Raw genomic sequence first — 25,784 nt, 5'->3', positions numbered from 1 at the left:
TCAAAATGGATGAAAGACCTAAATGTGAGACCTGAAACCATAAAAATCCTAGGAGAGAGCAGTAACGTCTCTGACATCAGCCCTAGAAACATTTTTTCTAGGTATGTCTCCTGAGGCAAGGGAAGTAAAAGCAAAAATAAACTATTAGAGCTACATCAAAATAAAAAGCTTCTGCACAGTGAAGGAATCAACAAAACTTTTAAAAGGCAATATTTTTAAAAAAAAAAATTTTTTTTTCAATGTTTATTTATTTTTGGGACAGAGAGAGACAGAGCATGAACGGGGGAGGGGCAGAGAGAGAGAGACACACAGAATCGGAAACAGGCTCCAGGCTCTGAGCCATCAGCCCAGAGCCCGACACGGGGCTCGAACTCACGGACCGCGAGATCGTGACCTGGCTGAAGTCGGACGCTTAACCGACTGCGCCACCCAGGCGCCCCTAAAAGGCAATATTTTGACGGGAGAAGATAATTGCAAATAGCATATCCGATAACGGTTAGTATCCAAAATATATTAACACCCCAAAACCAGAATAATCTAATTTTAAAATGAGCAAAAGACATGAACAGACATTTCTCCATAGAAGACCCACATATGGCCAATGGACACATGAAAAGATGCCCGACATAGCTCATCATTAGGGAACTGCAAATCAAAACCACAATGAGATATCATCTCACACACGTCAGAATGGCTAAAATCAACAACACGAGAGGTAACAGGTGTTGGAAAGAACAGGCAAGAAAGGAACCTTCTTACACTGCTGGTGGGAATGCAAACTGGTGAAGCCACTGTGGAAAACAGCGTGGAGGGTCCCCCCCGAAATTAAAAAAGCTACTATCCAGCAATTGCACTACTGGACACTTACCCCCCCAAAAAAATACAAAAACACTGGTTCAAAAGGATACATGCACCCCTATGATTATTGCAGTATGATTTACAAGAGCAAAATTATGGAAGCAGCCCAATCGTCCATTAACAGATGAATGGAAAAAGAAAAGGTGGCACATGCGCGCGCACACACACACGTATACACACACGAGGCGCAATACTCCTCAGCCATAAAAAAGAATGAAATCTTGCCATTTGGCACACCATGGATGCAGCTACAGAGTATATGCTAAGTGAAATAAGTCACAGAAAGATAAATACACATGATTTCGCTCATAAGTGGAATTTAAGAAAAAAATGAGCAAAGGAAAAAAGAGAGAGAGAGAGACCAAGAAACACGTTCTTAACTATAGAGAACTGGTAGTTACCAGAGGGGAGGGGGTGGGGGACGGGGCGATAGGTGATGAGGTCGTCATGATTAGCACCGGGTGATGTACAGAAGTGTTGAATCATTCTATCATACACCTGAAACTAATATAGTTTACTATACTGGAACTAAAATAAAAACGTTGATAAATTTTTTGAAAAAGACTTGTAACGGAAGCAAAGAGAAAAGATTAGAAGGCATGTGTTAAGTAGACAGTGTGGCCAAAGGAGGCCTCACTGAGGGACAGCATTCAAGCTCAGATCTGAGCGGGAACCAACAGTTTCCGAGCACAGGAAGCACATACGTAAGACCCTGAGACAGGAGCAGCTTGGTCGTGCTCGAGGTGCTTGAAGGCCAAGGGTAGTCACCCGGGATTCAGTCGGAGCGGTACGCTGGAGCCCCATCATGCAGGACTCTAGCAGCAAGGCTGTGTTTTCCTCTGGGTGCAGCGGAAAGTCCTTACCACGTATAAACGGAAGGGTGACATGTGGCTCAGTTTACATTTTTAGACTGCGGGGTAAGTCTGTGGGGAATGGATTATAGCACAACAGGAGTGGAGACAAGGAGACAAGTCTAGGAGGCTGTCGCTGAGGGACCGGCAGGAGAGGAAGGGCTTGGACCAGAGCGGTGGCGGCAGAGGGAGGTTAAAGCGTCGGAGATGCACCAGGGAGGTCGAACTGGTTTTTGACAATTTCTCTGTCAGCTGGGAGGGAGAGAGCGAAATCAAGGGTAATTCCGGCCGGGTGGGTGGTGCAAAGATGAAGAGGACTAGAAGTGTCACACGTTCTGGGTGGGAATCAGGAGTTCGGGTTGAGACTCGGGTTCGGTTTGAGAAGTCTGAGAGGCACCAGCGCCCGCCCTGGCTCTCGCGCCCCAATCAACAGAGGCCAACAAATCGGGCCCCGCAGGATCTTGAAAGAGCGCAGATCCCAAATTCGGTCACCAGACTTAAGACGTACGTGACCAGGTCTAGTTCGTCTCTAATTCTAAATATGGCTTCTCCCATCTCTGTTGCCCTCTTCCCCTGTTCCTGGGCCTGCGTCGGCAGCCTGCCGAAACTCGGGGGGCCCCGTGGCGCGCACTCCCGCGCACCAAGGTTAACAGCACACGCAGCAACCTGTTTGCGAGATAGAGACGATCGATGCAAACTGAAGACTGGGTCTGGCAGCCTATCTGGTTCTCTTGCTGCCTTGTCTTTCCAACGAACTGAACGACAGGTTTTGCGGGCCGAATTGTTTCTCAGGCCATCAAGCTCACCTCCCATCGTTTGGATTCTCTACCTCACAACAGGCGAGCCCAGGATTTCCCCCCAGCTCCCCGGCTCCATGCAAAGGAAGCCTCTCCTAGCTTCTAGCCCATGCTAGCCCACACAAGCACCAGGAGGCATTTAAAGACAGGGGCAGGTCATCTGTGACCCCACGGACTTCGAACGGTCACCCGAAGATGAGCGGACCTAAAAACCTGGAGCCCCCAAAGAGCACAGGAGCCTGCTGACCACGACGGGACCTCACCTTCCACACTACTCACCAGACCTGGAGGGAACCTGGGTCATGGGGGACAAGGATGGCTTCACAGCCCAGGAGGACAGGGGTCCGTGTCCCAAAAGAACCAGCGGAACCGTGAGGACCACGCTGTGGCCAGAAGACCGCGCTCTCTTCCCACACACTACGGTCCCCTGGCAGAGCACTTTTTCCTGGGGGTCGCTGACCCAGACCTGGACACCAGAGAAATCCGTCAGGCCACCAGCAGAGGTCTAGCCCCAGGATACCACACGAGGGAAAAAAAACGTGTTCAGGGAATCCTACTCTCTTAAAAGCTGCCCTGCTGGCCTGTCAAGTTTATGACCTCAGAATCCCTGACTCCTCCTTGAGGAAACACTTTAGCTGAACACTTGCCAGCCTGGCTGCCTGTCTGTTTCTGTGCAACGAACAACTTTGTGGCTCCTCACAGGTTCGGTTGGGACTGTAATAAGAAAAGAAAAGAAAAGAAAAGAAAAGAAAAGAAAAGAAAAGAAAAGAAAAGGACAAAATCAAATCAATCACTAATTGGAAAAGATTTAAAAAAAAAAAAAAAAGTCTGCCAGAGAAAAAATCAGAAGGTTTATTTCAAATTTGCTTTTCTAGTTTTGAGAAATGTAAGGCTTTAAATGTTTTTTTCCAATAGGTGGAGACTAGTTAAATTACAGTGTCACTCAATAAATTCTGAAGGCTGGAACAATACAGATTGAAATATTGTTTCAATATTGAAATATTGAATTTCAATATCAATATTGAAATACAATTGAAAAATTGTTTTTCCTTTTCTAATCCTTCTGTATTTATCAATATTTTCCTAATAAATTTGCATTTCTATTATAACAGAGACATTGTTATTGTTTTACTTTTTTTAAAAAAACATTTTCAAATTTATTTTAAGTAGGCTCCCTGCCCAGCTTGGGGCTTGAACTCATGACCCTGAGATCAAGAGTCAAATGCTCTACCAACCGAGCCAGTCAGGCGCCCCTATTTTACTTTTTAAAACAAGTTAGACAGACATTCCTCTGCGTTCCTATCCACATCCCTGAAGAAATAAATATAATTTAAATCTAAATGTTTTAAAAGTATCATCAACAAAAGTTTAGTAGTACTACTTATACACGAAATGTTATTTCTGTGAATTAAACGTGAGTTCAGAAGAACTGAATTTGTGGTCAGAACACTGGGATCAAGGCACCTGAGTGGCTCAGTCCACTCAGCATCTGACTCTCGATTTCAGCTCAGGTCACGATCTCGAAGCGTGTGAGATCAAGCCCTGTGTCAGGCTCTGCACTGACACCATGGAGCCTGCTTGGGATTCTGTCTCCCTCTCTCTCTGCCCCTCCCCTGCTCATCTTTTCTCTAAATAAACATTTTTTTTTTAATTTATGGAGCATAAATTATTTATGGAGCACCTGGGTGGCTCAGTCGGTTAAGCGTCCAACTTCAACTCAAGTCATGATCTCATGGTTCGTGAGTTCAAGCCCCGTTGTGCTGACAGCTCAGAGCCTGGAGCCTGCTTCGGATTCTGTGCCTCCCTCTCTCTCTCTGCCCATCCCCTGCTCCTGCTCTGTCTCTCTCTCTCAAAAAGAAACAAACATGAAAAAAAAATTAAAAAATAAAAATAAATGAAAATGTTTATTTATTTTTAAAACAATAAACTGGGAGCAACGATTAAAAAAAATTTTTGAGGGGTGCCTGGGTGGCTCCATCAGTTCAGTGTCCAACTTTGGCTCAGGTCATGATCTCGCAGTCTGTGGGTTCAAGCCCCGCATTGGGGTCTGTGCTGACAGCTCGGAGCCAGTTTCCAGTTTCAGATTCTGTGTCTCCCTCGCTCTCTGCTCCTCCCCGACTCGCACTCTCTCCCAAAACTAAACATTAAAGATTTTTAAAATTTTTTTGAGATAATTGTATATTCACATGCAATTGTTAGAAATGATACGTAGAGATCCCACGGAGTCATTACCCATTCCCCCCTTGCGGTGGGAACACTGTACGTAAGTATGAAATAAGGTCACACCAGGAGACATATGTTGGCACTAGCCATAGAGCTTACTCAGCTGTCCCCAATTTGATACACATTCACGTGTGTGTGTGTGTGTGTGTGTGTGTGTGTGTGTGTGTGTGTGTACATCTAGTTCTACAAAATTTTATCTCACGTGTAGACTCACGGGACTGTCACTGGCCCAGCTTCAGAAAATTCCCATCACTGCGGCTCCCTGAAGAGCCACGGCCGCCTCACATCCTCCTGCCCTAACTCCTGACAGTGGTGTTAACTTTCAGTCAAGGAACAATGACCCCCCCACCCCCAACGTATAAATCGCTGTGCCGAACACTGAAGGGCCGTGACGGAAATATAAATAAGCAGTATAGCCTAGTGGCTAGGAGGATGGGTGGGAACCAGACTAACTGGGTTCAAATCCTGGGTGTGTCACTTACCAGCCGTGTGACCTTGACAAAGTACTCAAGCTCTATGCCATGGTTTCTTCAATACGACGTGGCTAATAAGAGTACCTCCCTGGGTTATTACGAGGATTCAATGAGTTGGTATTTGTAAAGCAAGAAGAAAGTGCCGGGCATGAACAGATGCAGGTTATCACTCAGGAACTCACATTCCCGCAGAGAACATACAAGGCTCTCAGGTCAGCCTGTGTTGAGCGCAGTCAAGTCAAGGCTAACCCAGCACAGTGGGAGGACGTGGCTCATTCGGGCTGTGGAAAGTTGAGATGGCTTCACAGAACAGAGACTATCTGGGCTGGGCTTTGAAGTATGAGTAAGACTCTGACAGAAATAAAAGGGAAGGATGGCGTTTCATGCCTATAAAATGACACCATCTGTGGCCCTGAGGCGTGAGGTGGCAAGAGCCATTCTGAGAAAGGATGAGCTTAGAACAAGAGCCTGTGAGGAGACTGGGGGGCCAGGGGAGGGTTGGGGCCAGGTTCTGAGGCATCTTGGATGCCATGCAACAGTTACTGCTAGAACCTCGCCATCCTGGAGAAGACTAGCATGGCACAGAAGTTTCTCCAAAGTTCTGGAATACTGGGAAGAGAGGCTCAGAGGAGAAAGTACTAACTAAATCACAAAACACACGCAATGTGGTTTATTATTACTACAGGCTGATTAAAAACAAGCAGCAGCAACCCCGTCTCTTTCTCTTATGACTTTTTTTTTTAACCTTATTTAAATCCAAGTTAGTTAACATAGAGTGCAATAAGGATCTCAGGAGTAGAATTTAGTGATTCATCACTTACATAGGATCCCCAGAGCTCATCCCAACAAGTGCCCTCCTTCATGCCCATCCCCCACCCAACACGCCTCCAACAACCCTCAGTTTATTCTCTGTATTTAAGACTCTCCTGGGGCACCTGGGTGGCTCAGTCGGTTGAGTGACCGACTTCAGCTCAGGTCATGATCTCACGGTTTGTGAGTTCGGGCCCCGTGTCGGACTCTGTGCTGATGGCTCAGAGCCTGGAACCTGCTTCGGATTCTGTGTCTCCCTCTCTCTCTGCCCCTCCCCACTCATGCTCTTTCTCTGTCTCAGAAGTTAAATAAACATTAAAAAAAATTAAAAAAAAAAAGTCTCTTACGGTTTGCCTCCCTCTCTGTTTTCATCTTATCTTAGCAACCCCACGTCTTAAACATGGCCCCTGTTCTTGGTAGAAGCATAAAATCTTGAGTGTTTGGGGCCCGGGGGTTAGAGGTTATGAGGCTAACTCATGCCGGCACCTGTTTTCTCCCTGCCAGGGCTGTCTCCCTTCAGCCAGGTGTTCTCAATGCCCCTCACCGGCGACCTCAAACCGTCCTTTCCTGGGATTTCCAAAGGAGGCCACTGGGCACCACCCATCATCAGCTTGGTCGTCATGGGCCCACAGCGTTCATCTGATCATCCGGCCCTTTGCCCTCTTCAGGTTCAGGGCGCCCTGGTCCTTGAACCTGTGACTGCTTCCAGCTGCCCTCGGCCCCCCGCCCCCACCCTCTGCCTTGGACAGGTGCCTCGCCTCCCGGTTGTTTCCAGGCCCTCACCGCCCCGTGTGCTGTGACTGGGCCCTCTCCCTGCCCAGGGCCCATTCAGATTTCTGTCTTTCACAACTTTACTCTTGCCTCTCTGGTCCCAGGCCTGCCACGCCTGGGCGTGGCAGGTAAAACATGAGCAAACGACCCTGTTTCTGCTTTGACATTTCTCTCAACCAGCCACCTTCTGGTTATCGTTCTCACCGTGGAAAGAGAAGAAGGACAAAGAATGCTGATTCCACTTGCCCACCCTCATGGTACAGTCAGCTCTACACAGACCGCGGAAACGTCTGCTGACTTTGCTTAGTAGCACCAGTCGTGTTTCTTTTTTGTCCGTTATTCTCCTCCAAGGGAAGACAGAGATGCCGGACTAAATGGCTCTTGATGAGAGGGTGAGTGGTGGTTTAGAATTTGACTCCAAAAACTAAGAACCACTCCCTCCAAGTAAAAATAAAAAACCCCGCCCACTAAGCCAGGTGAGTATATGAAGTTGTGTGATGATCACAAAGATGAAATCTAACCAAACAAGACTTAGAAATAAATATTCCCAAGCGCTCCTCAAACAACACGTTCTCGCCCTCCCTGTGAAGAGTGGTCTTCCTGCCCTTGGGGCTGGAAGGGGGGCTTGAACAGTACTAAGTGGACTGTATCAGGGGGAACTTTTAACAGCATGTATCAGCAACGATACCCCTTCCCAAGGAAACTCACAAAGATGTTCTTCTAAGCCTTAGGAGGCCAAATTCACTTGTAGCCATTAGAGCAAATTTTCATGTAAATCAACAAACGCTACGATATTTGTAAAAAAAAAAAAAAAAAAAAAAAAAAAACAAGCCACACAACAGCAAGCCAAGAATATCAACAAAGGAAGAAACCTTAAATTTTTCTAATGCAATACTCCAAGCCCAACAGGTTCAGCCATTTATGTGTTTAGAAAAATGCCAACATCTCCAATTCCCTTCAACACAAACACTTTGGTACAATTAGACCCTGAATCTTAAGGGTGGCGTTCAATCTGTGGGTGATTTGAGTCTTTGCTTTTCCAACCCTCGCCCAGGCAGAGGGCGACCACGCAGTGAGAGCAAACACAACTTATGTGATAGAGAAGAATGATTTATTCTTAGTTTAACGTAGTAGGATAATCCATTAACAAATCAAGTGTTCCTGGCTCCTAGCTGCCACAGACACTTCAGTGAAGGTGAAAAGGTCCTTTTCCTCCATATAAGCCCCCACCACCTGCTTCGTCCACTCTCCCCTCCCAGGATGATTTTAATTGACTTTGTTTTTGAAAGGTCTAGCAGTGTCTCAAACTCTAACATGAATAAAAATCACCTGAGGGGCTTGTTACAATGGCTATGTCTGGGTCCCTCTCTAGACCCACCAATCTAAATTTCTGGGGATGTGGCCTGAGAGCCACATTTTAAACAAATTCCCTAAGACATTTGGATCTAGGGGCGCCTGGGTGGCTCAGTCGGTTAAGCACCAGCTTTGGCTCATGATCACAGTCCGTGGGTTCGAGCCCCGAGTTGGGTTCTGTGCTGACAGTTCAGAGCCTGGCACCTGCTTGGGATACTGTGTCTCCCTCTCTCTCTGCCCCTCCCCAGTGCACGCTCTGTCTCTATCAAAACTGGATAAACGTTAAAAAAAAAAAAAATTCTGATCTAGGGAAAGGTTAGGAACACTCAGAACAGTGGGTCAAAGAGTAAAACTGGAGTACTTTGGCACAGGAAAGCAGGTAAGCTGAGGCTGAAAGAAAAGGGCCAGGATTTGGAAGCCTCCTGTCCCAGTAGGGAGACTGGTCTTTACCTCCTGGGCAGGCAGGGACCACTGCAGGGTTTTAAGTAGGGCTGGGACAAGGTAAGGTTTGCAATGAACCAACCTCCTTTTAACCTTCAGCTCACAGCTCCTCTGTCCCCGTCACCTTCCCTGCTCCCTCCATCCTAGGCCAGGAAAGCTCCCTGCTCCTCTGTGCTCCTAAGAACCTGTGTGTACATCTAACTCACCACTGACCACACTGGATTGACACAGTCCACTTACCTGGAGTGCAGTTCAAGCCCCCTCTCCACCAGCAAGCTTCTGCAGGCAAGGAACGGACTTGTGCGCAGCGCCTGGCATACAGCAGGTGTCCCATAAATGTGTAATCAAGCAGACTACTGGGCTCCATTTACAACCTTATCACCGTTTTGATTTTTCCAGTCAACTCACTGCTCCCCACGCCTTGGTCACGAGGCCTCCAGTGCTCCCTTTCTGGCCCTATTTCTAAGCCCCTTATTTACCCGAGAACATTAGTCCTATAGGAGTCAGACTGAAACATCAGACTCCTGAAGTTTTCATCATACAGGCATGAGATTAAGCCGTTCCATTGTTTCTGTTGCAAAAAGAACGAAAGCTTTGGCCCCTCTTCCAAGGCGAAGTGTGCAAGCCAAGCCCCTCAACGGAACGGGCGCGCAGGGAAACGAATGGATAGGTGATTGTAGCAGGAAAGCACGTGGTGTCCAGAGTCTTTTAAACCCTTAACGCAAAACACCTGGAGCTTGGTCTGGACCCCCCCCCCCAACTCCCCACCCTCACCCCCACCCCCACCTCCCCAGCCTACGCCCAGCTCCAAGCACCTGTTTCAATCTGTCCAGCACTTCCCACGGGTGGGCAGACGCAGACATAAGGAGGCAGCAAGGAGAATTTTAAATTCTGAATTTTCCTTAAAGGCAAGAAACATGCTATGAACTAGGAGTTACAAACATCACCCGTGTGAGCGCTCCCTCGTGAGGCTCAACGAGGTTCTCAAAGACCACAGTAGGCTATCCAAGCGGGGGGGGGGGGGGGAGCGAGCGACCACAAAACCTGGGCCAGCCGGGCCTCCCCGCCGCCCCCCGAGGCCTCCGGCGCGTGTGTGGTGGTGCCCCGGCCACGCCGCGGGTTCGGTGCGGCTTACCCGGCAGCGCGGGCTCCTTCTTGCTCATCGTCGCCGGAGGCCAGCTCTGTGCTCTCAGGCGAGTGGAGGGTGGGGGTTCCGGGGCAGCCTCGGTGAGCCGCGGGGACGCGGACAGCCCGGCGTGGGGCGCTCCCTGGATGAGCGCTCCAGGGTGGGTGGCCTTCCCCCAGTTTGCACGGAGGGCCCAGTGCCGAGTCACCGCCGAGCTCCCGGGAACGTACGCCAGCCGTCGGGGGCAGGCGGCCCCGCGGCGCGGAGGCGCGGGCCGAGGGGAGGGGCGGCGGGCCGCACACCTGGGCCGCCCTCGGGCCGGCGGGGGCGGGCGCGGCCCTGCAGCTGCCCCACGCGCCCGGGTGGGCCTCGCCCTGGCGGCGGGGTGAGGGGCGCGGGCTCGGGCGCCCCGGGGCCCGTGCGGACCCCGCGCACCTGCCCGTCCGCGAGGCTTCATTAGGCGGCGCGGGGGCAGCGCGGCGAGTCGCGGCGGCGCGAGTTCGGGCCATGGAACCGGCGCAGGAGCCCTGCCCGGAACGGAGGGGTGAGCGTGGGGCGCGCTTGGGAAGGGGGGGCTGGCGCCGGGCCGCGGGGCTGGGGCTGGGGGTGGGAGGGAGGCCCGCCGCCGCGCGCCCTCCCTCCTGCAGGTTCCCACCCGAGCCCCGGGCCCCTTCGTGTCCAGGTTCCGACACCCGTCCCCTCTCCTACCGGGGCTACATCACGCTGATAGGTCTCGTTTATTGAGCACCTACCGCGTACCAGATTTGCTAGGCTCCAAGCTCGCCTAAAATGCGGGAAGCCCGACCCAGCGTGTCCCTCCTTCCCCAGGCCACCATCCAGCCTGTCCCTTCCCCGCCACGCTGGCCGGCGCACACTCCTCACCAGCCCCGGGCCCCGTTCTGCTAGACGGGTCTGATGCACCCTAGGAAACAACCTGACAAAGCACCTTCGCCCCCGAAGGTCCACCTTTCTTTACACGTCGTTAGAAATTCGCATTCCTTTAGATGGTCTGTCTTACGTAATTTTCATTAAAATGACAGCAGTTCTTAGTCGCTAGTCAGCATCTACTTAAAATTTTTCCAATTTAGGGGGAATGATAAAGCATCTGGGGATTGTGAGGAAGGTGAACTGGAGAGGTTCTGGGGACCCCAGGAAGGACTCCGCATGACGACTAAGCGCTCTTTGCTGGACGATTCGGGCAAATCACTCAATTTTGTAATCTGTATGTCCTCATCTGTTAGAATGAGCTATCAACCGTGCCTTCCTCACAGGGATTAGGTGCACGCTGTGCTAGTCTTTGAAAAGTGCTTAGCACAGAGCCTGGGACATGGTAAGTGCCTGGTGAATGAGACCCAGCCTCAAGACAGACGAGCTCGGAGGATGAGCGGAAGGGGGCTTTCGGTGCACCCCCCCCCCCCCCCCGTGTGGCTGGATCACACTTCCTTACCTGTGCAGGGAGGGGTGGCCCACGCCCAAGGCCACAGTGAGGTTCTGCTTTGCAGGGACGGGCAGGAGGGTGCACACAGGGTTGGGGAGAGTTGGCAGGGGCAGAGTGACATCTGTGGATGGTGAGGATGGCTGTCCCCTTGAGTTCCCTTGCTGTCCTTGCCTGGGCTTCTGGAGAGCCCCCAATTTCAGCAGCATTCCTGCAGCAGGAATGAGATCCAGTCTTAGAAGCAGTCTCTCCCTCCTCCTCCAAGTTCACCCCCAGCTTCAGCATTTGTCCCTTAGCAATGCCTGAACAGATGCCTGTCCCTCAACTCACATTCCAGGTGTCTGGGGTGGGGGTGGGGTGGGGGAGAAAAGGCAATTCCCAGAAAGTAAGTGCCCCCCAAATTGGGATAGTCCTACCATCTGTGTATGTGAGCTCAGGCCCCTTTCTAGGTGCATCTATTTGCTCACATTTTACAAAGCAGCGGGCTATCTAGTTTGATCTCTACAACAGCCAAGCCTAGAATTTTTACCCTCTCTGACAAGTGCACAAGTGAAAGGTTGAGGCCAAACGGGACACAGGCCGCAGAGCAGGAAGCCGCACATCCTTAGTCCAGGCTTTTCCTTCTCCCGGTGCTAAGGTCAATGGGTGATGGTCCCCACAGGCCAGGAAGGTGGAGACAAGCCCCTGGCTGCTGGGCCAAAAAAGCAACTGCGGCAGAGTTCAGCCCCCTGCGCTCAGGATGCCCCAAGTGAGGAACTGCCCTCCTCCTGCATCGTCCCCGGGGAGAAGCCACCATCAGACCCCCCTGGAGAACCATCTGGGACAGATACCAGGAGAGGGGGCCAGCCATCTGGTTCCGGGACTCTCCACAAAGACACGCCTCTGGCCCCACCGGGCCCCCAGCCTCCTGGGGAAGGCTGTTCCTTCCCAGTGAAAGAGGCAAAGCCAGGGAAGAGGTCCTACTCTCCAGCCTCCAGTAAGCAGAAAACACCCAGTGCCGCGGGTCTGGCCTCCACACCATCTCCTGGTGTCACCCACTCAGCCCGTGCCGCACACAACCCAGTGCCTTGTGGGTCAGGCCGGGGGCCCTGCCATCTGGCTAACCTCCTCAGCACATTGGCTCAGAACAGCCAAAACACAGATCAGAAGAGGTCCCTGGAAGTGACCTGCCAAGTTCGGAAAAAGACCCGGACCCTATACCGCTCAGGTAAGTCCCCAAAGTTGAGAGGAAACGTAAGAGAGCAGGTGTCCTCTCTGGGAAAGGAGGGCTCAACACAGAACATTGTAGCTCCAGGAGATTGCAGTGTGGTTAGTTTGTACATCCCCTTGTCCTGATTCCTCTCTCCACCTGTGGCAGAGCCACGACCTCTGACCCCCAAAGGGAACATTGGGTTGCCTCATCAGAAAGTGAAATTGGGGGGTGCCTGGGTGTCCCAGTCATTAAGCATCTGGCTTAGGCTCAGGTCATGGTCTCGTAGTTGGTAAGGTCAAGCCACGCATCAGGTGAGCTTGAGCCCCGCTTCGGGTAAAACATGAGCCCCGGGTGAGCCCTCTTTCTCTCCCATTCACTGACTTGGGCCCTCTCCCTTTCTCAAAAAGGAAAAAAAAAAAAAAAAAGGGAAATTGGGAACAGATTAGTGAAAGTAAATACACAGTTCCCTGCCACAAATCCCAGGAGAGACAGAAGGCCCCAGCCCAATGGGGAACTTTGTTGCAAGCCTCTGGGAAGACCCTTGAGTTGGGGACAATGGTCCCATTGGGAAGGCATCTTTCTCCTGTTGTTTGTCCTCATGCAAGTTTCTTCTCTTCCAGACCAGCTGGAGGAGCTAGAAAGGATCTTCCAAGAAGACCACTACCCAGACAGTGATAAGCGCCGGGAGATTGCCCAGACTGTGGGGGTTACCCCCCAACGCATCATGGTAAAGGGGGCTGGCCGACTGGCATCAGGGTGGTGGAGAAACCACCAACTGGTACCCTTGAAGGAGTAGGGCAGATGCTCGACCTCACCCCATAGGGGCCAAGGTTAGGTCTCCGATCTGGCTGTGTTCTCGCCTGTTTCCACATTGCCACAGCCTCAGCTTAGAAGAGGAAGATACCTCGGCTATCTAGATGAATCTTTTCATAAAACCAACCTTGCAGAGAAAGGCCTCTGAAGCAGGGTGGTAAAGCGACCTCCTAAAGTCCCGTAGCTCATTGTGCGACAGTCAGAACCTGAGTCTGAGTCTCTGCTGTGCTCCTCGAACACTTCTAGGGTCTCTCCCCTATAGGTGTGGTTCCAGAATCGCAGGGCAAAGTGGCGGAAAGTGGAGAAGCTGAATGGCAAGGAGGACAAGGACAGCCCTGCAGACCCTGCCCCTACCGGGGCCAGCGGTCAGTGCAGGTACAGATCTCTCCTCTTCCCGGATCACCCAGGAGGTAGAGGTAGGAAGGGGGTAGAAGCTGGGCACCTGGGGTCTAGGAGGTCGCATTGGAAAGCAGGCCGTGAGGCCTGGAGCTGTTGGCCGATATTTAGAGAGACCTTGGATGGAGGAGGGTCAGGAAGTTGCCAGGGTCTTGTACGAAGGCAGTTTTTGGGAATCTGGTGTCCTGTGCCCTGCACTGAGCCCTGGTCTAAATGCAGAGACACTAGAGCTCCAGTCTTCGTTCTGTCTGCCTCCAGCTCTGCAACTGAGCTGCCAGCCGCTGTGCCCATGGACCCAGAGCCTGGTACCTTCCCTCAGGAACCCCCTCTGGATTCTCTTGCAGGTAAGCTGAATACTCGCTGAGGGTAATGGGAGGGAAATGGCAGCTGGAAAGACGGCAAAGACCAACTCCTTTCTGGCTAGACGTGAGAGTGGGCCAAAGCTGTCCAGTGTTTTGGTCCAGTGGGGCCTACTCAAGGAGAACTAGGCATGGCACACCCCAAGTCTGCCTCCTCCTTCTCCTACCCTTGTAACTCGTCTGACCTTGATTCCTAGAGCCTCCCATGCTGCTGGCCTCTGAGCATACTCTGGCCCCAACCCAACAGAGTGAGAGTACTCAGAGGGTAGCAGTGACCCCACCGCTCTTCAGCCCTCCGCCAGTTCGAAGAGTCAACCTTCCTTTTCCCCTTGGCCCTGTCCCCACCCCCCAAATGATGCCTCTGCTGCTGGATACCCCAGGCAGTGACAGCGGCCACAAAGATGGCTCCTGGGGGACAAGGTATGGAACCTACTGGGGGTGGTCCTCCGAGTTATTGTGGGAGGGGTATAGAAGGAGAAAAGACAGAGCTTGGTTGGGGAAGGGTGAGCTGAGAGAAGCGAGGAATCATGCTTGTGATGGGGATTAAACGGAAAGTGGATTTAGAGTGGGAAAGATCTAGAATATCATAGCAACGGTGTAGGCATGAGGGCGAGAAGCCAAGAACAGGAAGAGAAAGGAGGAAGCGAGTCTGGGGTCATGGAGATGGGAAGGGACTCACCTACTGTGTGGTCACAACGAGGAGGCTCCCGTGAGCCTCACCAGACGCTCCTTTGTCCCCCACAGTGTCACCCCACCATCTACCTGCTCATACTTGGAGGAGCTGGAGCCCCAGGATTACCAACAGAGCGCCCAGCCGGGACCGTTCCTGTTCTCCCAGGCTCCACAGAGCCAGCTCTGCCAACAGCCTCAGCCCCAGTTCTCCTACCTGCACCCCTTCCCCTTCCCCATGCCCCACCCCCTGCAGCCTCTGCTGCCGGATGACCCCCTCTTCACCTCGCCCTATGGCCCCAGTGTGGGGACATCACAGGGCTACTTCCCAGGGCCGCCGCCTCCGTCAGGGCAGACGGTGCTTCAGCCACCTGCTGGGAATGCAGGTGAGTCATGACCGAGGACAGTGACAAGGGGCAGACCGCCTCACTTAGCCGAAGGGCTGGCCGAGGCAGCAAGTGGACCACTTTCCTTGCCCCTGGTCGTCTCTACGAAGTGCTTGTTAAGTTTCCCGAAAGGCTGCAGGGCAGAGCGAGAGCCTTGGAGCTGGGAGTTCTGAAGTCAGGCTCGGCCCTTCCCAGCGTTGCCGACTCTCGGTTTGCCTGGCTCTCAAATGGGAATAATATCCCCATCCCGGGGAGGGATTGGCGGAGGATTAGCAACCGCATGAGGGAAATCCTTGACAGCTGATCTGAGCATTCAGACGGGCCACTCGGACCTCTGAAATCTGGACGCAACCGTCGTCATAAGACTAAATTCCAGTAGAAGGGGAAGAAAGAGTCTGTTCCCAGTCTCCCTGCTGCCTGTGTGAGGGGGCCCTCAGCCTGGCCCATGACCCACTCTGTGTCGATGTTCCCAGACCTCAGGACTTAGAGGCAGGAGTGTGCCCGGCCCGAGGGCAGGGAGCTCTTGGTGCTAGGACTTCACCCACACTGGCACTGGGTTCCTAAGCTGGGTTTCTGTGGGAGGAGGAGGAGGAGGGGGGTGGGGAGTCTGTCACAGAGAATGTCCAGCCGTGGGGGAGACGCTTAATCCTCTCTCACCTTTCCTGCACTCTTTGACCCCGCAGGTACAGTCCCCTGGAATGACCCTTGCTTTCCAGAACTGCCTTTCCCTGGTCCCTTCTGTCCGCAGGCCCTGGGGCAGCCCCCCGGAGGGGACGGCTACTTCCCTGATCTGCTCCCAGCCCCCTATGCTCCGGCCCTGAGCAGGCAGCCTTCCCCAGGTGTCACCCGGCTGCCCGAAGGGGCCAGGCCCGAAACGGGACCCTTCCTCGGCAGGGCCCCCGAGGAGCAGCCTGCCCCCTGTGTGGAGGGGCCCCCCGCAGCTGAGGAGCTCCGAGCGGAAGAGAAGGACAGCTGTGGCCCCTAAGTGCAGGGCCAAGCAGTGTGGAGGAGCGGGAGAGGCTTGGTGCCCCCTCCAGGAGACAGCGATGTCAGGACAGACGGCAGAGTCTCCTGACCCGGGGGAAATCGGACGTTTCCCCTCTGTGGGCTCACCTTGCTGGACCTGATTGGAGAAGGATGAGGGCCGGCCCGCCCTCTTGTCCACACCTCTGTGTGACCACCCTGAGAAAGGGATGGTCCCTATGATTTCTGAATGCTGTGTACGTTTATGTTGTTTCCTTTCCTTGCCAGACAAACGCATGTCCGTTGTAAGTGGTAGACTAGCGCGTTCTTGGGCCTCTCTGCGCGGCTCTGTGTCTCCCCACTAAGAGCTGCATTTCTTTCACCACCATCCACTCAGCTGGCCGGTTGTGGGATGCAGTCCCAAGTGCCCCAAGTGAGGTCCCCATTGGGCATGACCCCATGGAACCTGGCATCTTTCCTGGGCCCATCTCCTACTGGAGGGGAAATCAGGCATCTTGGGCCTGTTTTTTCACTCCTGACATTAACTCTCATTCCCAAACTCAGGACTGAACCTGAACAAATTTGAACACAAGCGTCTCTGGAATTTGGGCATTGTAGGGATAGGATTACAAGAGACACCCGAGGATATTTCAGGTCGAGTCTCCGTGTTGTGAACCAGAACTTCTCTTTCCACAGCTCTTCTTTTGGGAGAGGGAGTAGGAATGAGAGGGGAGCACCAAGAAGAAGATATTCATATATATATATATATAATTTATTTAGCACCCCATATCTGCTGGCCCTACTGTGCCCAAGTAGGTAAGATTTGAGGGCCATTGATTCAAACTACATCAGTGCATTTGGGGAGTGTGTGTGGGGGTGCTATTTGGGACTTGCAAATGCTCTGATTATTGGAAAATACTTTGTTTTTCAAAAACTTACACGTATTTGCATCATAATAGTTATAGAGTCTTCACTGAAAAGTCAAAATATTTGGAAATGGAGAAACTTCTTGGTTACTCAAAAACATGTGTGTGCACATCTCTGTTTGGGTTCCTAGACCAACGGTGTTGAGTAGCTCTGTTCTTCTGGCCGTCTTCTCTTCCTGCCACTCAAGGACTGCGACAACCAGGCATCAACAGCCTTAATTTAGAGATTAGAATAGGTATACTGAGATATGAAAGGACTTGTGTTATGAGACATAGCTGGGTCTTTAAAAAAATTTTTTTATAAAATTAAAAGATTTGTTTTGGAGAGAAAGCAAGCAGGGGAGGGGCAGAGGGAGAGTGGAATGAGAGAGAGGGGGACAGAGGATCGGAAGCAGGCTCTGAGCTGTCAGCACAGAGCCTGGCACGGGGCTCAAACTTGTGTGAGGTCATGATCGTGAGATCATGACCTGAGCCGAAGTCAGACACTTAACTGACTGAGCCACCCAGGCGCCCCTGTGTAAATTTATTTTTGATAGTTCCACTTAATGTCTGACCCATCCTCATTTGGGAGGATGCTGGTCTTCTTACAATTAGCTCTAGCTTTTGTTTTGGTTTTGGCTGGATTGCAGGAGCAAAATCTGTGTGCCGGTGAGCCACGGCCAGGCTACTCGTCTCCTTAGATGGCAGGGCAGACCACATCCCAGCACCCCTCCTCCCTCTCCTCCCCCCACCACACCCTCATCTTCTTGCCATCACCCTGTCAGCACTAGGACCTCAGGGCTTTGCAGTGGGCCAGAGTAGAATCCTTCCAGGAAGACTCTGGAAAAGGACCTAGCCCTTCAATTTAAGCCTGCACTATCACAAATTTTCCACCAGATGGCAATCGACCACCAGTTTCATTACGTCTGAAACTATTCTGGTTGTTTATAGTCAGAAAGCCCAGGCTAATTCTTCCTTCAAAACATCCTAGAGCCATGAATACCAGGTTCAAAGATACTAAAGTCACTTGGGTTGCAGCTGGGTTTGTCAGATAAAATATAAGATGCCCAGTTAAATTTGAACTGCAAATAAACAACAAATGATTTTTTAGTTTAAGTATGCTTCCTGCACTATTTGGATGTTTGGTATTTTTATTTGCTAAATCTGGCAACCCTGGCTGGAGTCCTTTGCTAAGGACATCTGTGTCCGTGAGAGCTTCACAATTCAAAGACTGTCCAGGAAGATGCCTCCAGCTGTCTGCTCAGCTTTCTGGCAGTTCAGGCTCCAGAGCCGTCGTGGGCTCACTATAGGAAACGGTTCACTCAGCATCCCCTCCTGCCCACGAGTATAATCTTCCCTACAGGCTCCACACTTGTCTAAAAACACTCTGACATCTCTTGGAGTCCTATTATGCTTTTTTCCTATTAGCCACGTTTCTTATGTATTTCTGAGATAGTCCACTATAATTTATTTTTGACTGTGTATTTTAATATTATTTGCATAAAAGGAACACAAAAACAGTCTGCAAAAGACAATTTTGCTTTGGGTGATTCCACTCCAAGTCTTAAATGTCCTTGATTAATTAAGAATCAGTCTGGGGGCACTGGGGTGGCTCGGTTGATTAAGCTTCTGACTTGGGCTCAGGTCATGATCTCGTGGGTTGAGTTCAAGCTCTGTGTCAGGCTCTGCACTGACAGCTCAGAGCCTGGAGCCTGCTTTGGATTCTGTGTGTGTCTCTCTCTCTTTCTCGCTCTCAAAAATAAACATTAAACAAAAAAGAGTGAGTTCCTAGAAATGAAACATCTTCACTCACCTGGAAGGGGTGTTGTTTTAGAATAGAGGGACAGTCTGGGAGATTTAGGGGTTCTTGTAATTTATTTTATATAGTTCTTTCAAAAATACCCTCTTCTCTTTCATAACAAAGTCCTGAGAAATATAGACAGAGAAATCCATTCCATGATCCAATGGGGAATTACAGGCACCCCAGTACCGGGTGAACACAAAGATAGATAAAAAGTCTTTCCAGCTTCAGATACAGCACTCTTGCTGGGGAGGGTGACAACAACAAGGACCATTACAATACAGGAGGGTCGTGTGGTGCAGGGCGGCCCGTGGACAAAGTGTGATGAAAATTCACAAGGGGAGAGCGGCCATGTCTGAGGGGGCTGAGAAAGTTTCAGAGTCCAAGGCATCACTCGTGAAGGAAGAGTAGAATTTGGGTAAGCAGAGAAGACAGGAAAGGGAATGTCAGGCAGAAGGTATAGTGAGTGTAAGGCCACTGAGACTGGAACGATGATCAGGGAGTTGAGAGTGGCTGGGGGTGGGTGTGTGTAGGAGCGGCCAGTAGAGGGCCTGTGGTAGAAAAGGAGGCTGGTGAGGAAGAGTGGGGAAAGCCTCAAGTCCAAAGCTAAGATCTTTGAGCTATAATCTTTGGACGATTAGAGACATCAGCAGTTGCAACTCGTGAACATGACTTGCCAAGAATTGTATTTTAGAAAGACAAATGGCGGGGCTGGGGGCTGGGTGGCTCAGTCAGTTAAGTGTCCAACTTCGTCTCAGGTCATGATCTCATGGTTCATGAGTTCGAGCCCTGTGTTGGGACTCTGTGCTGACAGCTCAGAGCCTGGAGCCTGTTTCAGATTCTGTGTCTCCCCTTCTCTCCGACCCTCCCCTATTCATGTTCTGTCTCTCTCTGTCTCAAAAATAAATAAACATTAAAAAAAAATGTAGAAAGACAAATGGAGAAGGAGATTAGAGGGCTCAGAAAGGAGATGCAGGGAAACCAGACAAGACTACTGAATCCATCCAAGTGAGAGATGAGAGCTGAGAGTAGGCGGTGTAAAGTTAGAAGAGGGTCCAATCGGAGAGATATTGAAGAGCTGCAATAAATGTTGATGTGATGGATAATTTGTTGAAAGGAGTCAAAGAGGAAAGGAAGAGGAAAAAGACCTTGTAACTAAGAAATTCTGTCAACTGAGAAAGGACATAATGGGCACAGAGCAAAGTTGGGGACAGGGAAACAGGTCTGTTGTGTATGTTGAGGCCGAATTGCCTGTGGTTATCTGGGTGGATGTGTCTGGGGAGAAAACTGTGGAATCAGGCTCTGTGAGAGAGACAAGAACTAAAGGGCCTGTAGCAACTACGGGCCTCTTCGGCATAGAAAATGCTAGTTGAGGTCAAGAGACCAGACAAAATTGCCCAGCGTGTAGCATGGATGAAAGTGGTCTTAGGGTGGACTCCTGGAAACACCAATGAAGGACAGCAGAATGGGCCAGAAGAAAAGATGGCATTGAGGTAGATAAGGAATGGCCTAACAGTAGGGGTGAAACGATCTGGAAGAGGTGTTGAATGGGCAAAGATCAAAAGCCAAATTGGGTCAGTAGGTCTGGAGAGGAGGTTGAACAAAGAATTGTGCATGTTATATATAATTACCCCAATTTAGAGAGGAAGGCACTGAGGTTTAAATGATTTTCTAAGAATACCTTAACCAAATCTAGAGAGAAGTCTTAAGTATTTATTTTCCACTTCACCAAATGCAGATGAGTCTTGCTTCCTGAATGCAATATTTCATTTAAAGAGCCTTAATAGGTAAAAGGCTATTGATGATAGATAACTTTGTGTGTTTACAAGATCACACAAGGAACTGAAAGAGCTTCCTTACTTTGCCCAGAATTGGTCCTTCGACAAAATATTAATGATGATGGTAACCATTTATTTAGCACTTATTGATTACCTAGCTAGCTCTCTAATAGGGAACCTCATTTCAAAACAATCCTGGAAGGTATTATTCATTTGACAGGTGACAATCAGAGACTTGGAGAGGTTTAAATATTTGCCCAAAGTTGGAAAAGAAATACATTTTGGACAGGATGTAAACCTATGTCAGGAGGCGCCAACTTCAAGAAGCAACGTATTTTGATCATTCTAGAGGGGGGAGAGAATACAGAAGGTCAGAAGGTGGGGTGAGCGTAATCAATGGGCGTAACCTAGATTAGATTTAGAATCAAATCTTTCTATAGATCCTAGGTCTGTGTTTAAATGACTTAAAGACTCAGCAGTGTTTAATTTGAAACAGAGACACTACTGTGAGAGGGGAGAGAAGAGGCAGCAGGGAAAGGGAACACCCAACCGCATCTTATCAAAGTAGAAAGGGTGCTGGAATGCATGGACAGAGTAGGCGGAGAGGGAGGCGAAGGGTGTGTAAGGGGCAGTATGAGGGGTACCGTGGGAGCTGGATGGCCAAGCTGGCTCTGGCTCTGGCCAAGCCTTATTACCTAGTAGATGCAGTCAAATATAACATAGCACATTCCTCCAGAAAGATGGGTCAAAAGTTTGGGAGTAGAAAGTCATTCCAGTGTCTAGGAATTTGGTGTTGAGACTAAAACAGTGGTAGGGGAACATGAGGGGAATGGTCAAGGTGAGCGGTGCTATGAATCCATCAATGGAATTTGATTGTGCGGGCAGGGAGGAGAGAATGTCAAATCGACTCTGGCTTTTAGAGTCCAGGCATCTAGGAGTATCATTGACAAGATACAGAAGTCCAGGGGAACTGGTTCCTGCCTTGGCATTGCAGCCTCTGTGTCTTCATTTGTAGTTTTCACATTTTATTTGTCTCTCAGTCAAGTTGCCTCAAGTACATTCCTCTGCCAACAGTTTTATTATCTGAGAATGGAATTCCCACCCACAGAGATTCCACAGTCCTTTCTGATGCACTTTCGCCCAATTGTGGCTTATGTCATCCCTCCCATCAAATTCTATCCGGGGCATCCTTCTCTCCAGCGTGGCGCCCTTTCTCCAGTCCATATCCCCGTAGCCTGCCAGGGCTGCCATCTGTAGGGCCCCCTTGAGAACTTTCAACAGTAATAAGCGTCTAATGTTCCCAGGCATTCTGATTTGTCCACCTTCTGATGCGTCGTTCATTTTGGGTGGACTTTTCTGTTACTTCCTTTAACTCTTAATCATTTGAACTGGTGAAACCAAGTACATTTTCATACCCGGCGAACTAAGAAATGTCCCTGGCATCAAATTAAAGGACTATTGTCAAATATTTTTAACAAATATTTTATACATCCATTTTTCGTGATGTTCAACTGGAAAACTCCATCTTTTCCCTCCTGTTGTTAGTGCCAGTGTTATTGTATTTCAAGGCGAGAAAGCCGTCTCTCTGTATAAATTCCACGTTCTAGTAAAGATCCTCTTGTGTCCTCTCCTACCCGAAAAGCAAACAGCCGCCTCTTTACACACAGACACACACCCACGTGCACACGTGCGCCGGGGACCCGCTAGTTCTTTAAGGCCCTCCTGTGCTAGGATGACAAACAGCTGTGAAAACCACACCTTATCTTCGTTCCAGTCTGTGGCCTGGCCAAATCTGGCTACTAACAATTCCACGTGTCTGACCTCCACCTCCTCCCCCTTTCCCCGAAATAATCGGCCCACCCGTGTTCTGTTTCCTCAATCCTTGCATTTTATCGCAAGTCCCCTTCAACCTTTTGTAATGAGCACGAACATTACAATGACAGACACTTGCTGAAATCCTAGAGGAGAACATCGGGCTAGGGCCGTTCGGATTCGTAGTTTGTAACTAACTGGCTGTGTGACCGTAGGCAAGTCCCCTCCCCTCTCCAGGCTCCACCGTGACAAGTGAGGCCATTAGACACAAAGATCCCGAGGGTTCTTTGGACTCCAACAGTGGATGACTCCCTCCTCCTCACCACAAGCTGACCTCAATAAGAAACCTCTCCGGAAGCGCCTGGATGAGCCCCATCCAAGGGTCCCTGCTTTCTCTGCCCTCTGCATTTTCTTCCTTCTCCCCGGACCGTCTGCTTCTCTGAGGGTGAAAGCCTCTTGCCGAATTGGCGGACTCTACCGCAGTAGCCCCTGGCCTCTCTGTTGCTCGCGGCCTCCTTTTCCAGAGGATTGTGAGCTTTCTCCCTGGTGTCTGAGAGCCCCTCGGTCTGTGAGCAGATTTAGAGCATCCACCTCCGCAATAAGCTGACTCGGCTCCCACTGTACTTCTGAATTTCCATCTGCATTGTTCAGAGATAATTGCCCTCTGAGAGGCGCGGGTAAACTGCCAGGAAAATATTTATCTGCCCATTGGTGCTCCTGGGGAAGGTTGTGGGCCAGACGGTGCTGCCCCTCCCAGCAGCAGGCTCTGCCCTCAGGCCCATGACTCATCCACAAAGCATCAGGGATCAGAGTCACTCCCGCCGAGCTCCTTTGCCAGCTTGGAAAAAGTTTATAGGCACACCAAGCCAGCTCCTTTTCTCCGCACATTCTGTGCTCACAGGCCACCCAGAAGGAATAAACACCCTCGTCCACTCACCTGCATTCCCTGAGTCTTCTTTGTGATCGTGGCCTCGTTTTTTTGCAACGCTCCCTGGGAATTCGGCAGAACGAATGGATGCTTTGCTTCCCCCTCTTCCAAGGGACCAGCTAGAGAAATGTCCACTCCGTAAATGCCATTTAAAACGGGAGGGTTGGAAGAAGTGGGTCAAAAACTTGCTAGTGCAGAGAACGTTCTCAGTACATTTGAGTCAGGACTGAACTTGGCATCTGTTCCTCGTTAGCTCATTGGCTGGTAACCTTTGCCCCCCCCACACCTGATTTCAGAGTTAGACGATTACATTCAACACCAGCCTTGGAGTTGCTGGAATCACGCAGCTCCTGAGTCATGTTTACAGCAAATGAAACTCTAGGGTCACTGCACTGTTAGTGATAGAACCAACAGACATTTATGTAGAGGTTTGAAGAACACAAGTCTCAGCGATGTGTCCTGGGGTGGGTGGGTGAGAAGTAGTTGTCTAGAAAAGGCCACTGTACCCAACTGCTGCATTTCTAATGTCATTAACGAGAGAAAGTTATGATAAGGGGAGTATCACTTAATACTTAAAAGAGTACAGGCTATTATAGATAGAGCAACAAGGGATCAGAGGAAACTGGGCTCATTTCAAGGGAATAAATCTACGTGTGAAAGAAGGGGAACCAGTGAGTATATTTTCTTTTAGATTTTCAAAGACTTTTAACCAACTTCTATCCCAAAGGCTAAAAAAAAAAAAAAAAAAAAATCACTCATCATGGGACCAATATCCACTTTGTTTTGCATCATGGATCTAGAATTGTTTCAGAGACAGAACACAAAATTAGGGGAAATAAATACATCTCAAACTGTGAGCCTTCCAGATATTAACATGTAGGCTGACATTATTAAAATTATTACAAATGACCACAGCAGAGCAAATAGTACACAATAAAAAACTTAAGATCATAGTTAACTGTAAGTGAAGAGTTAATGGTGAAAATAAATTTAAAAGAACAGCTTTCTAAGCTGTGTTAGTGGTAAAAGTGATAGATGGAAATTCAGTGTGGTCAAGGGCACAAAGGAAATAATTCAGCAGATATCTGCTAAGCTCCAGTCATGTCACAATCCAGAAAAGGGCGAGAAAGAACTATCCTTGATGTCTCTTGAAGACACTATCCATGTGCATGGTTTTGCTTAAAAACAAAAACAAAAACACAAACAAAAACAAAAACACTGTATATTCATACATGCCTCAGATGTAATTCTGTCCCAAACGTGTTGGTAATGGTTGTTTGCACAATCTCTTATAAGAAATTGCTGTTTCTAAGATAATGACGTCAATCAGAATTCAAGAATAAATTGTGTTGAATTACGGAAATCTGAAGAAAGAAGAAACCATAAGTAGACCTATACCCAATTCTCCAAAACCCAAAGGATAGAAAATTTAGCAATTCAACTGAGTAGAGATTACTCATATCTAAGTTTTTGTTTGGTTTTTGTTTTTAAAACAAAAGACAGGCAGAAGCCAATTGTCTTTTAATCTCCCAGATTAGGTGAGAGTAACCCAATTAAATGAATACATATTAAATATCTAAAGGCAGTTTTAGTCTTACAAATGTCAGCTGCAAAGACACCCAGAAAGCCTTAGCAACTTCAAACAAAGAAGTAGTCATTCAACTAAGAAAATTATTTGCGTGTGTATCATTCAGAAGTTGACATTTTATCTCTTTGGGAAAATAAGGGAGAATTTGCCTAGAAAATATAAAGATTGGGATACGGCTCTGTTTGAGCCACATGGCCAGCAGTCAAAGAGTGGTTTGAACAAATAATGTGGATGTTAATTATTACAACTATTAAGAAGAACCAATTGCTAATTTACATACAGTATATATATATTAATGTATCATATATTAATAATAAAAAGCTGGCTTTATGAAAATAGTGAAAACTTCAATTGAACTTCTCTAAAACCATCCCTATTTTAGATTTTTCAGTCGTGTCAACTTCTTTAGGATAAGTGAGTCCCATCTTACCACAGTGATAACTTTTCTAAAAATTAAGCCAGCTAAATTATATTTTAGGATGGGTAGAAAACAGAATGTGTTAACAAACATGAGACTATCGTGTTGTATCATCCTTAATTGGGGAGAGGACAAAGTTTATACCATTATTCTTACCTTTGCACAAAGCTGCAATGCAATGCTACTCCTGGGCCCTCCTAAAGATGAAACAGAGCAGTAGAATGTCCACGGAAGAACTATAATGATCCGGCTTAAAAGGTGACTATGTGAGGGCTCTATATGAAAAATCATACAGTGATGCTTAATCGAGGAAGGCAATCCAGTAGGAGATAGAGAATCCTATATTGCAGAGCTGGATAGGACTTTGAGATTACTTGGCCCAATCCTGCCTTTTACACTTAAGGAAACTGAGAAATGGACAGGCTGAACTATGGCAGTACAGCAAGATGGTCTCTTGACTTGGGTTCTAGGACTCTTCCATTATAGCATGCTACTTTTCACAAAGAGGATGAAACAGCCGGGAAGATACCTTCATCATAATTCAAGTCAAAATATAAAATCACGAATGGTCTCAGTAGGATTTCCAAATCCATTCGAACTAACCTATGCTTAACTTGTAGGTTCAGTAAAAAAGGTTT

General features: G+C 49.2%; 1 protein-coding gene across 1 annotated transcript; it reads left to right on the top strand.

Annotated features, from left to right (window-relative positions):
• The first annotated feature begins 2,016 nt into the window (after positions 1-2,016).
• On the top strand, positions 2,017-16,645 carry NOBOX (NOBOX oogenesis homeobox). Its single transcript, XM_045496417.1, is given in 12 exon segments — positions 2,017-2,548; positions 2,726-2,991; positions 6,681-6,761; positions 9,631-10,088; positions 10,792-10,925; positions 11,776-12,345; positions 12,951-13,108; positions 13,355-13,518; positions 13,798-13,883; positions 14,096-14,318; positions 14,643-14,953; positions 15,637-16,645. Coding segments are annotated over 12 exon segments (3,285 nt in total). The 3' UTR covers positions 15,939-16,645.
• Positions 16,646-25,784: the final 9,139 nt, after the last annotated feature.

The sequence above is a fragment of the Leopardus geoffroyi genome, chromosome A2 (assembly GCF_018350155.1).
Source record: "Leopardus geoffroyi isolate Oge1 chromosome A2, O.geoffroyi_Oge1_pat1.0, whole genome shotgun sequence".
Taxonomy (NCBI): domain Eukaryota; kingdom Metazoa; phylum Chordata; class Mammalia; order Carnivora; family Felidae; genus Leopardus; species Leopardus geoffroyi.
Note: the sequence above shows the minus strand (reverse complement) of the source record. Positions and strands in the feature narration are given on the sequence as shown.